This window comes from Coffea arabica, chromosome 8e (genome assembly GCF_036785885.1).
Source record: "Coffea arabica cultivar ET-39 chromosome 8e, Coffea Arabica ET-39 HiFi, whole genome shotgun sequence".
Lineage (NCBI taxonomy): Eukaryota > Viridiplantae > Streptophyta > Magnoliopsida > Gentianales > Rubiaceae > Coffea > Coffea arabica.
Genome location: NC_092324.1, coordinates 38795150 through 38808505, shown reverse-complemented (window position 1 = coordinate 38808505; position 13356 = coordinate 38795150). Strand labels below are relative to the sequence as shown.

The 13356-nt window shown below is 31.1% G+C and overlaps 1 protein-coding gene across 1 annotated transcript; it reads left to right on the top strand.

Annotated features, from left to right (window-relative positions):
• Nucleotides 1–607: 607 nt before the first annotated feature.
• LOC113703919 (sarpagan bridge enzyme-like) lies at nucleotides 608–3793 on the top strand. The gene is made up of 2 exons (XM_027225440.2): nucleotides 608–1662; nucleotides 3076–3793. The coding sequence occupies exons 1-2, from the start codon at nucleotides 667–669 to the stop codon at nucleotides 3694–3696; spliced, it is 1617 nt and encodes a 538-aa protein (XP_027081241.1). The 5' UTR covers nucleotides 608–666; the 3' UTR covers nucleotides 3697–3793.
• The last annotated feature ends 9563 nt before the right edge of the window (nucleotides 3794–13356 follow it).

Sequence of the window (13356 nt, the reverse complement as noted above, 5' to 3'; positions counted from 1 at the left end):
TAGTTCTTAGGAAGCAGTTGCTTATTATTTTACTACAATTCATCGAAGTTCTTTAACAAATTAAAGCCTCATAGTAGAGAATTAAAAATAGATTAGGGTATACCTTCAACTTCTCGACAAAGAAATCTGGGTTGCCAGTGTTTTGGCCCATTTGAATGACGGCAAACGAGTGAAGATAGAAAAGAGAGGAAAAAGAACCGTGGGAAAATAAATGAAAGAGGAAGGGTGCAAGGGTTTGGTAACTTAGGTTTCTTAGCTTCTTCATATAGGTGTTTTTTGTTTACTATATAAAAATTTTAAGAACTAATACAACTAAACGATATTCTACATTTATTACTCTTATTATTAGAGATTACACACATACACATATATATACACACACGCACAATTTAAATTAATTAATTTATGCAAGGATGAGGGGGGGGGGATGCTCCCATGTTCCCTGCCCCATTTAAAGGTGGGGAAGAATTTCCTCCTAGCCCATTGCTCTTCCTACATGCCGTTGCCATCCCTATCTTCCTCACCTTTTTCATCCCTAATTACTAGGACCAAGATTTAAATCTTAAATCTGGTACTATGAAAAATTCTAAAAATCCTCTTCTAATCACTAGGCCAATTCCAGTGTTTAATCAATTCTCAAGCTAATCACATATATATCCTCCAACAATGCCTGCCGAAGTCCGTTCCCCTATTGTTGATAAGGGACTATTATATTTGGAGAGAGAGAACCAAAACTACACCAGCCTAGCTAGCATCTCCCCCTGCCCAAAAATGGAGATGCAATTGCCCTCCTTCGCCCTTACAGCTCTCTTTCTTCTACTCCCTATACTGCTCTTGTTAGTGAAGGGAACGAAAAGATCAAAAAATTCCCATGTTTCTAAAAAAATGCCTCCTGGACCAATGCAACTCCCCTTCATTGGAAACTTGCACCAGATGGTAGGTTCACTCCCTCACCATACACTCAAAAAACTGGCAGATAAATATGGACCTCTCATGCACTTGCAGCTTGGGGAACTTTCAACGATTATCATATCATCTCCAAAATTGGCTAAAGAAGTCCTGCAAAGCAATAGTCTTGCCTTTGCAAATCGGCCACAGATTATCGTGGCTAGAGTCATGTTGTACAACAGTTTGGGCGTTACTTTTTCTCCATATGGCGACTACTGGAACCAAATGCGTCAATTGTACATCATGGAACTCCTTGGCCCAAAGAGTACTGAATCCTTCTTCCGTGTCATGGAGGATGAAATCTCAAACATGGTCATGTCAATTAAGGAGTCGGAAGGTAAACCAGTCGTTGTAATTGACGAAATTCTAAAATATTTAAACTCCACAATTAGTAGAGCCTCGGTTGGGAGGCTATGCAAAGACCAAGATGCACTTATATTGGCAACCAGGGAAGCAGCATCACTTGCTGGAGTATTCAATCTTGCTGATATCTTCCCTTCTCTCAAGATTCTTCAACTTCTTAGTGGACTGAAGCCCAAGTTAGACAAACTGTGCAAAATCCTCGATGACATCCTTGATGATATTATCAGTAACCATGAAAAGACCAAGAACAGCACCGCTGAGGAAGATATAGTGGATATTCTCTTAAGGCTCAAAAACAGCAATGAGTCTCGGTTCCCTATTACCAACAACAATATCAAGGCTATCATATTTGTAAGTATCTTTCTTTTCGCTTGGCGAAAATCTATTTATTTTTGTTATTTTTTGTTTTTACCTATATTATCTATCATACTCTTGATGAGAAGTCCAAATCCAGCTCGGTTAATTGAGGTGCTGGAAAGGAAAAACCCAGCTAAACAACAAGGTTGCATTTCTATATACTCTCTGGATTTGGTTAACAATAGTGTGTGGGTTTAAACCTCCAATCTATTGCCCAGAGAGGGAAAAAATAGTGAAATTAATGGACTCGGAACAATAATTTATAAGAGGCAAAAATTTTGACTATTTACTAAAAGCGGTTTTAGGGTTGCAAACAAGCTGAATATGGTTGAGTTTTGACCTACTCAAACTGTGTTCGATTCAATTTCACAAAACTTAAATTCAACCTTAAACTCGATATGTTTTGAATATAAAACTCTAGTTCGAGCCTTGCTAATGTTGAGTTCAACCCTAACCGAGTTCAAATAAAAACAAAAGGATAATTGTTATATTTTTAAAGATGGATAAAATAGACATTTCATTTTAATAAAAAATAAAAATATTAGGAACATAAATGTAATTTTATTATTAACAATAAAAAGTATTAGAAATATATAAACTTCAATTGCCTGGAAGAGACAAGAAATGGAGTACTCTATACTCAACTCGATTTGATTGGCTTGTGAGGTTAGTTGTTTGGAAATCAAGTTTTTTGTCAAGTTTGTCTGTTACAAGTTTTTTAAAAACTTTAACTACATTAATTTCAAAAAGCATTAATCTCAAAAAAAATTTCAAAATTTTTAAACTATACACTTCAAAATATTAAAAAAAAAAACACATTTCAAAACTTTTTTTTTAAAAATTTCAATAGTAAATTATAGTAAAATTTTAAATAAACATTCAAAAAACTCACCGTCCAACGGGAAGCGGCTAGAATCAAGTTTTCACCAAGACTTTCAAGAGCGGACTCGTGAGTGCTTAAAAGTTGGCTCGATATATTTGCAGCTCTGGGACTTCACGCTGAGTTTCATATTTTATACAAAAGTCTGTACAGATGCCCTTCATGGTAAATGGCATTTAAAGTATGTTTTCTTTTGATATCAGCTAATAGCTAGGTAGCTAGGTTTATAAACGAGCTCACTTGTAGACATTATGATATGCGTCATAGGCACATCGATTTTCTTACATCATCATGCATCACACTCCATTTTTCGTGCATCTTTCTGCAACAGTCCCGTGTAGCTATCTAATAAATCGCAAAATCAGCAAGTTAGCCTGTAAAACCAACCTATCTAAGTATAATTCATTAATTCTTTCTTTCATAGATATCCTTAAACTACCTCACCCCTTATAGTTTATTTTAGACGAAACCTTCCGAAGTATTTTATCAAATTATTCCATTTTATTGCTTGCAATATATGTATCCAGGAATTAGCGGTTGCTGGAACTATAACTTCAGCAGTAGCAACAGAATGGGCAATAGCAGAAATGTTGAAGAACCCAAGAGTTATGGCTAAGGCACAAGCTGAGGTACGGCAAGCCTTTGAGAGAAAGAAAAACATTGGTGTAAATGACGTCCAGGAATTGAAATACCTGAAACTAGTGATAAAGGAATCTCTACGACTACACCCTCCAGGTCCATTGTTAGCCCCGAGAGAATGCAGAGAAGAATGCAAGATTGGAGATTATATTATACCTAGTGGCACCGTAACTATTACAAATGCATGGGCAATGGCAAGAGATCCGGAATACTGGAATGACCCTGAAAGGTTTGAACCTGAGAGGTTCTACAACAGTTCTATTGATTTTAGAGGAAACGACTTGGAGCTCATACCATTTGGTGCTGGGAAAAGATTGTGTCCAGGCATAAACTTTGCTGTGACAAACATTGAGCTTTTGCTTGCTCATCTACTCTACCACTTTGACTGGAAACTTCCCGGAGGAATTAGTCCTGAAGATTTGGACATGGCTGAGAGGTTCGGTGCTGCAGCCTCAAGGAAAAATGAGTTACGTCTACTTCCAAAAACCTATGCTCCATCTGATGTCTGATTGTAGAAAGTTCAATTTCGAACGCATTGTACGATTAAGTTTTTCCAATTTGTGTAATATAATGGCAATGAATCTGGGTATCTTGTTACAAAATGGTTATTAATTAGTATGCAGACATGATTAGGTCAGAAAATGTGCGCCCTGTATTGTTTTATCTGAAAAAAGTTTAATTTTACTGCGTGGAAGTCTATCCACTTAAGGGGGTGGAGCCGCGGAGATAATATCAACGTGTATTTTTTGTGTACAAAACAGAAAAGACAATTTTTGTATAACTAAAAGAAATTGTAAATTCTTTTGGAGTTCATGTGCCTAAGAAGACATTTAACGTAGGCACTTTCTATTTTTAATTTTATTTTTTCTAGTAAAAAGAGAGCTACCTTGTGGCAGAGCAATACCTAAATGCTAGAACTATGACCAAAACTTTCGGCAATTAAATTCACTTTGCGCCCCTAATTTATCACCAATTTACATTACAATCTTCATTTGTAATTGTGGATACATTGCACCTTAAGCTTTTAATTAGGTTGGCACCATCTTGACACTTTTGTTAACTGTGCTGCTTAAATTGAAGATTTTGCGTTTTGTGCACGCTAGGCACTATTTTTTTTTGAGAAATTTAAATATTTTATTTATTTTTAGAAAATTTTGACAGGATTTTCCCTTATAAATGGACGAAACTCCCTGCCAATAAACTCAAATTCAAGAAAATTATCACAAGGCAGGCAGTTCACAGAATGATCCAGAATTAGCCAACCTCCTAGGTTAACCTACTTTCCTCCGCTTGAGGGAAGACATGCCTAACCTGTCTATGCGAATTTCCCCTCGTGTCGATCTGTCTTGGAATTGCATTGAAGTCATCATAAATGGTGACATTCCGGTCATGGCTGGACGCACCCACATTTGCCAGACTGTCCGCCACCCTATTTGCTTCTCTGTAGCAATGAAAAAATCGTACATCAGTAATCATGCCCCAAATCTGCTCTACCTCCCGTCGTATCACGCTAGGCACTATTAATTAGAGGGAAAATCTCACTTTGTAGCGGTAATTTATTTCTTTTTTAACCCTACGCTTCCCAAGGCATATGCATTGCCAACATTAGATGTGTGCTGTTATAGATTTTACTTTGTATATAACACAATCTGTCGCCGCCAAATTTATAAAATTAGTTTTGTAATATTTTTATATGTATAAGAATATTACTTAAGGATCTGTCTAATGGGCATTCAACAGGCACTCATTAAGATGTATTTTAGGTATTAAATTTTTGAAAAGTTAAAATTAATTTAAAAAAATATAAATGTTAAATAATGTCATAATGGTTGGTGTTTATGTATATACATGAAAAATTGGATAGAATTTATGTGTGTTAATAGAAAAATCCTTACTTCAATGCCAAATGGATAACGTATGAAGCTCTAAGCGAGGATTTGGATATCATTTATTATTTAGCTGTTGCAAAAGTTAACGGCACTAAATTGGTAAATCAGTGGTCAATTTTGCAATAAACAAACTTAAATAAATATCGCTAATGGTTTAACGGAACCAACACTGTAAGCTGATGAAGGCTGCAGACTGCAGAGTCTGTCTCGGAATCTTGATCAAAGTATCTTTTTGATGAGTTGACTGTTTGTCAGTTTCTTTTGCTTTACTATCGGGCTTAGTAATTATTATTTCCCTGATGTTTGCAGTTTGGTACGTGACCTAGATGCTGTCCTTTGAGCCTGAACTCTTGTGATTGATAAATAAAAGTGACGTAGGTTACCTGAAAAAAATTTCTATTGCTTCGAAAAGCTTAATCAATTACGGTTAGAATAATATAGATGTAGTTAGTGAGGACAATGACTAGGATGCTTAGGTTTTAATGCTAATCGTACACAAATTTCTGGTCAGTTATGTGTTCATTCGTGTCTTAACGTACATTCAATTAACATGAATTAGTTATTTTTGAAAATATTTTACTATAACGGTATATATGAATAACTTTTACAATATATATTTTTTGTGATATTTTTGAAGGAATTTTTGAAATATATTTTGAGATAACTTTTAAAATTAAAATATTTTATAATACTTTATAAAAATTAATACTATTATCCACAATCACCACCACCACCCCCACCCTCCTCCGTCTTCCCTTCTCTCTCTCCTCCTTCTTCGTCTCTCTTCTCTTTCCCTCCCATCCACCGACTCTCCCCTCCCCTCCTCGATCTAGCCGTGACCAGATCGCGAGGGGGAGGGAAAGGGAAGAAAGGGGAGGGAGAGGGAGGGAGAGGAGAAAGGAGAAGAGCGGGGTGGTAGGTTGGGGGGAGGGTGGCGGTGGTGATTGATGAAAAATATTGTAAAATTTATTTTTAAAATCTTTTGTATATATTTGTGAGTTATTTTTTATATATCGTATGGAGGAGATGTTTATTGAGTGATTTTTGTTTATGTATTACTGTAGCACTATATTTGAAAAACTAGTTTTTGAAAAATAGTCAATTTGTTATTGTTGATAAAGATTAAAGATTTATGTAATAGTATGCTAAAAAAATGTAATAGTATACTGAAACAAAATGAGGGTGTTCAATATGTTTAATATTAAAGCTAATTGGGTTGCAAAGTGGAACCTAGTTATAAATTAGGGGTGCAAAGTGAAATTTGACTAGCTGGGAAATAGTTATCCAGTTTCGGCGCATGAAAATTTTGTTAATTTTCTAAAATTTTAGCAATGGGATCAAAACCAAATGAATTTAGAAGTTTAATGAAAGTGCAATGCGCCCAATGTTAGAATTAGGTGCAAAGTAATAATTGGTCATAAATTAGAGGGTGCAAAGTGTCATAAAATATGAGCTACAAATTGTAAGTTGTTTGCAAGTTCCAAAACCATCATTCTCTCCCTTCCTTGAGCCAAGCCCAGGGCTATGAATTTTTGAAAGGGTTTTGTTAACGACACTCCGCAATAGACTTTCCACATCATCTACCAAACATGTATGTAGCATGGTGTGATCAATTTGCAGGGTAAGTAGCTTAAGTTTTTTTTTTTTTCTTTTTCACTAGACTGAGAATGGTAAATTAGCACATTTGCTAAAAGCTATCATCACATCTTTTTTTTTTTTTTTTTTTTTTTTTTGAGGAAGCTATCATCAAATCTCAAAACATGAGCAATACGTTTAGATTATTAAGCAAGTGGCAAAGCATAGCAACAATAATACATTACTCCAAATAGAATTTCAAGCCATTTTAATTTGGTTCAAGATTCAACAAGGGTTTGTCGGAATCCTAAAAAATGGATCAAGGTCCATTAAAACCTTGTCAGCAATTTTCGGTATGTAGATCTAACTTAGATGTCACCTTCATCCCATCAGATAACTTAGGTGTTCAATGTCCAGCTATTCAGGGTGCTGTTTAGGTCAAAAGTTTAAGGTAGTAGAAAACTAAATCCTGCAAGCTCTACCGTAGTTAAGCTCAGAGCGAAACAATGTTGTAACAAAGTAGCTTAACATGCAGAAAACTTTCCAATTACTTTTCCATACGTTATTTACGTTAGCTTAATATAAGACCACTTCTAATGATAAACAAACAATTACTACAGTTCTAAGTTCGTATACTAAAACGTAGAAGAGAAATATAACAAAAAACAACCAATGAACCCTCAATTAATCATATAATGAATTCAGCCACATGCCAATCAACCAATCTTTGCCATTCATAATATGGATTTGAGAAAAATAACGTAAATTCAAGTCCTAGAATCAAGAATCTACAGATTCTACACAACTCTTATAAGATTCCCAGTCGGACAACCCAAAAGCCAAGCACCACAAAACCTAACCGTGGCTTCACCTCGAAATAATCTAGCCAATAGAATAGCAAAGTGAAGTACAATCACTTTTGTTCCCAAGATGATTTTGCACATTTGAGTCTCCTATAATCAGACTCTTACCTTCATCTTTTCTCCCTTTTTTTCTTGACTAGTTGAACTGCGAAGCGGCTATGACTTCGATCTAGAACTATATTTAACTTTTAGATGAACTCATCAACTTAGTCAAGAGCCAATTGAACTAGTCAAAATTGATAAAAACTAACCTTTGATCTGGTTTTTTCCCTAAATATTATTTCTTTTTTATATATTAATTTTATTTAAGTAATTTAATATTAAAATTTTATAGAATAATTGAACGAAGATTTAACTCGTCAAACTAGTTGAATCGTAAATCAAAAGCTGATCCAATTCACTTGCCCATTGGTGTTGCAAAATATTGGTAAAAATTTTATGGGTCGCAATTGGATTTTTTTTTTTTTTGAAGGATCCCAATTCGGTTTGTTTCAGATCTTCTGCAAAACTGTATGGATTTAAATTGCGTATCTGTCTAATCACACTTTGAAGTGTGATTTATCATTGATGTTTTTGTCCTTTCCCGGCAAATAATTCCCTGGTTTAGTGATTACTGATTCACTAGTTTAATGACTTGTTTTTTTTTTTTTTTTGTCAAAACTAGTTTAATGACTTGTTGGGTTTCGTATTTTTAGGTAACGAGCTCACTTACTGTTATTGGAAAGGTTTGATGATTGTGTTGAAAGGCAGAAAGGGTATGACCCTCCAAATTATTTTATTATATCCATCTTGTTTTTTAAAATATATATATATATATATTAATAGGTGGGCTTCTGATCAACTTGCAATGATTCTATCAGATATGGAATATATATTTGGGCCCATGCTGACTGCTAAAGCCAATAATTATGTTTCCCATGTTCCCATCGTACAGTGGAATCAATTCATTCTTACAATCTAGTTCCATTTTTAATGGGTTCCAGGCCACAGAATTTGTCATCAAGTAAATAAATAGCCATGTCCAGGTTTTAGTAAACGAGCTCACCAGCTGTTTCTGGAAAAGTTGTATGCTTGGTATGACATTTCCCATCACTGCTGTTGTTTTATCATACTCGTCTAAAATTTCGTCACCTGAATAGTAGTGGGTTTCTGATCACTACTGTTATTTAATCAGGTCCCTCTTGTTTAAAATATTTTCATTTGAATAGTAGTGGGTTTCTGATCACGTAGCAGTGATTCCGTCCAATATTTTCTGCTGTTATTTGGCACGAAGTTTAATGTGGGAACAGATCGATTACTATATCTGGTTTTGAGTAATACTGGTGGCACTGTTTAAATTAGGGTGTTTTTCAAATACACTGCTATAAAATACACTTGAAACACACTTCAAAAATATTCTAAATACAATATTAAATATATCTAATAAAAGCACCCAAAAAAAATCTTACCCTCTCTCCATCTTTTTGTTAAACTTAATTATATACATATGAATGTACTAAGCAGTGGAAATCTAAATACACTTACCTCTAATTATTATTGTCAAGTATAAGTTGATCTCTTCTTGTATCTTTGACTCCTTCTTGTCTATTCTAACAAAACAAAATACATAGAAGAAGGAAAAGTAGATAGAGAATTTAAAATAAAATCTTCTAACAGATGCCTAATTCAAAAGTGTACAATTAATGAAATATCACAAACTATTTATAGGTTAGGTTAGGGATCCTTACTAGCAAATAAAAAATCCCTAGGATTTCCTTCTATCAAGGAAATCTAGCCAAAATTCATAATTGAAAATAACATTTTCTAACTAATTGATTGATTTGATTGATTAACTGACTGAATAAGATATCAATTAACAAAGATATCAATCAATCATTAACAAATGGGAGATACTACTTAGTTATTGATAAAATGTCAATTAATTAATCAGGATATCAATCACCAATCATTATCTAATGAGAGATGCTAATTAATTATTGATAAAATATTAATCAATTAATTATGATATCAATCACTTTAAATCAATCATGTTGGTCATAATTGTCTCAAAAGGAGACAAGTCTTATATTCTCCCACTTGACCGACATGGAATAGTCAGATAACTTATAAGCGATTGACTACTTAAAAATGGTCATAAACCTTGTTTGCCACTCACCAAGTTCAACAGTTATGTAACAGTTGCTTAATTAAAAAATAATAATACACAAATCATGGCGGTTATGCTTTCATGGCAAACATTTCATTCCATATATATGCTTTAGTAACGATAGTTAAGGTAACAAAACAATTTTTTACCTGATATAAAAGATTGTTGCACTTTTAGCGACCATTTGATTACTTGATGGACATATCCACCTAAATAGGATAACACTTAAAAATAAGAAAGTAAGTTTCCCATCTAAAATAGTAAGTTAACAGTAATAAATTAGTAACTTTTATACTTCAAAAAGTAAATTTGAATAAATATTAAACTTACTTTTTAAATAAATAAATTACTACTTTATATCCCAAACTTACTTTTTAGAGAGCAAGTTTAATTCAAGTAATAGTAAGTTTTTATACATAAATAGTAATTCTTACTGATAATATGGTAAATTTGATTAATAATCAAAACTTATTGATTATGGGACACATGTACTATTTTACTTTAAAACATATTTCAAACTAGTATTAGGAAATTTATTTGAAATAACGATAAGATGTTTTATTAATGATTAATACTTAGTACCTTAGTTAGTAAGTACTCGTAATATACCTGTATAATACATGATAATAAGTATAATTTAAAAAAATTTTGTGTTTATATATTTTAAAATACTATAAAAAATAATTTGACTTTTCACATAATCTCATAAAATATGTAATAAAATTTTGTGGTATTATAAGTTTTTAATCATTTTCAATTTTTGAAAAGTTTGAATAACAATAATAACAAATCTTCTTAGTTATATATAGAATATCACTTATTTATATATCACAATTTTTATAATTTAACACCTATGAATATAATAAGATGATAAAGTTTTAATAAATTTAGACTTGGGACACAAGAAATAATAAGAGTTAAAGCCCAAACAAAATGAGAAATAATATAACAATAAAAATGACAAAATTAGTATAACAATTAATATAAGAAAATCAGTATGATCTAGACTTTTTTCCTTGGGAGATTGTTCATAAAAATGGGATCCAACAATTATAAATGAAAATCACATGCATATATAATCTATTGTATAATTTAAATTAAATTTAGTTCACGTATAAAAATGGTTCTAAAATAATTAGTACACTATGATACAATGTTATTTTAACAACAAAATTTTTTTTTACTAAAAGTCTCAAATATCCATGACATACGTATGAGGGATATTTTGCCATATTTGTATCTCACCCCTAATCATTAAAGTTAATTTGAGGAAAAATATTTTTAACAATAGAATTATTTTGAATTTAGTTAACAAGTTGAGATTTTTTAAACAATAAAAGTGAAATATTTTGGGAACTTAGTTGTTTATTTTCCCACAATTAAAAATTGCTATATTTTAGCAATTGTTGCCATTGACTTTTCATTCTGTAGACTAATTTTTATCAATGTAAAATTAGTTTTATTAACAATAATTGAAGTTTCATTGATCCGAGGATTGGCATTCTATTGTTATTATTTTATATGTAAATATTTAACCTAAGTAATAAAATAAATAATAGCTACTTAAAAAAAGGAGATTGGTGCTCGATTGATTGTTGTGTAAAATATTAGTATACAATTAACTAGAGCTTGAAATGGAATTAAATTTATTTAGTATTTTACTGCTAATAACTTTGATCCCATTTAATGGTTAAAGAAAAAATAAAAGAGACGAAGAGATTGGGATTGGTTCCTGAGTGTGAAAAAGGAAAGTTCCTCTAAAGTAATGCTGCGTTAAATTCTAGATGCGTATGAAATTAGAAATGTAATAACTTTGCAATTCATTTTCATTCATGATGAATTTCTTCGATTCTATATAGAATTGCAATTTTTTTTATTCAGAATGAAAATATTCTTTTTTTGTCATAATGATGGCGTTTGCTTTTAAGATTATCTACATGTCGGTGGTTAATATTATTGATAAGGTTAGAGGTCATGGAAAATATTACTAATTTTAGGAGAAATTATGTATTGTAAAAATGGTTTAATAATTTTCTACTAAACATAACTACTACATACAAAAGGACAAGATATTTGATTTTATTTTGCTTTGATTAGAAGAACTTGTACTAGTAATAAACGAAATTTCAATTCAACAATCAACGTATACATGATTACAGTAATTTTTTTTATCAATTAGACTAATATATGCCATAAGTAGTAAGATTTAGTCATTTGTGAATTGATAATTTTAACAGTTTGCATAACATTCATCTATAAAAAATTATGATTATTATAAAATGACATTTTATAATAATTTATATACCATTTGCCAATAAAAAAAGAGTTTGATAGAAAAAATATGGATACAAATCCATAATGTAAATGATACAAAGTATGTTTGAAAGTCACAGAACTTAACATATGGGTAATTTTACTATAATTTTCAAAAATTATGTTGTGTTAACACAACATTAATTATTATACTTCTGACCCAGAAAATAAATTTATTAAAATCTTACCATTTTATTAAATTGATAGGCATTAATATATGAAAATTGTGTTGTATAAGTAAGTGCTATTTTATATACAACTCGAAAGATTTGTTGTTATTATAATACAACTTTAACTTTTACACTTGTGACCCAGTAAATAAATTTATTAAAACTTTACCATTTTATTATATTCATAGGTATTAATATATGAAAATTGTGATGTATAGATAAGTGCAATTCTATATATAACTCGAAAGATTTGTTGTTATTGTCATCCAAACTTTCTAACCTTTCACAAATTCAAAAATAATTCAAAATTTATAATATGACAAATTATTCTTACATATTTTATAAGGTCATGTGCAAAAAAAAATAGTTTTCATAGTATATTTAAAATGCTTAAACAATATAACATTTATAAATGTTACGTACAATTGTGTATCATATATTTACATTACGAGTAATTACTAACTATAATACTAAGTTTTAATCATTAATAAAAAATTTTAGCATTACTTCAAATAAACTTCCTAATACTTGTTTCATATAAGTTTTTTAAGTAAAATAGTAAATTTATACCACAAACTAGTAGGTTTTGACCACTAACCAAATTTACTATTCTATCAACAATATTTACTATTAATCTATAAAAACTTACTATTAATTGAACTAAACTTACTCTCCAAAAAGTAAGTTTTGGATATCGAGTAGTAATTTATTTAAAAAAAAAGTAAGTTCCATATTTATTCCAATTTACTTTTTGAGACATAAAAGTTACTAATTTGTCGAGTTAACTTACTATTTTTCATGTAAAACTTACTAATCAAATTTTTAGGTACTATCTTATTTAGGTGACCAGTCCAATAGGTAATCAAATGGTCACTAAAAGTGTTTTTACCTGTTATATCAAGTAAAAACAGTTTCGTTATCATAACGATCGTTACTTCAGACTTTTCCTACAATGTATTATACTTCCTAATCAAGTGCTTTAAAAGAACTTTATGAATAACTTTATATAAGTTATTCAAGGTCCAACTTTATACATGAATAACAATGTGCACAAAATCATGTAAATATAAGTATCTCGAGTGTCTAGACAATAACAATAATTTGACAATAATAGTAAAATACTAAATGAACTACTGAGTAACAATAGTTTGAGAATAATAGCAAAATACTAAATGAACTGCTGAGTTCCATATGAGTTATTTGATCATTAACA

What these genes read in the sequence shown, in the direction of transcription:
- LOC113703919 (XM_027225440.2), top strand. Translation starts at nt 667, where the DNA reads ATGCCTGCCGAAGTCCGTTCCCCTATTGTTGATAAGGGACTATTATAT. An exon ending in ATATCAAGGCTATCATATTT is followed by an intron (nt 1,663 to 3,075) that starts GTAAGTATCTTT and finishes ATATGTATCCAG; the next exon opens with GAATTAGCGGTTGCTGGAAC.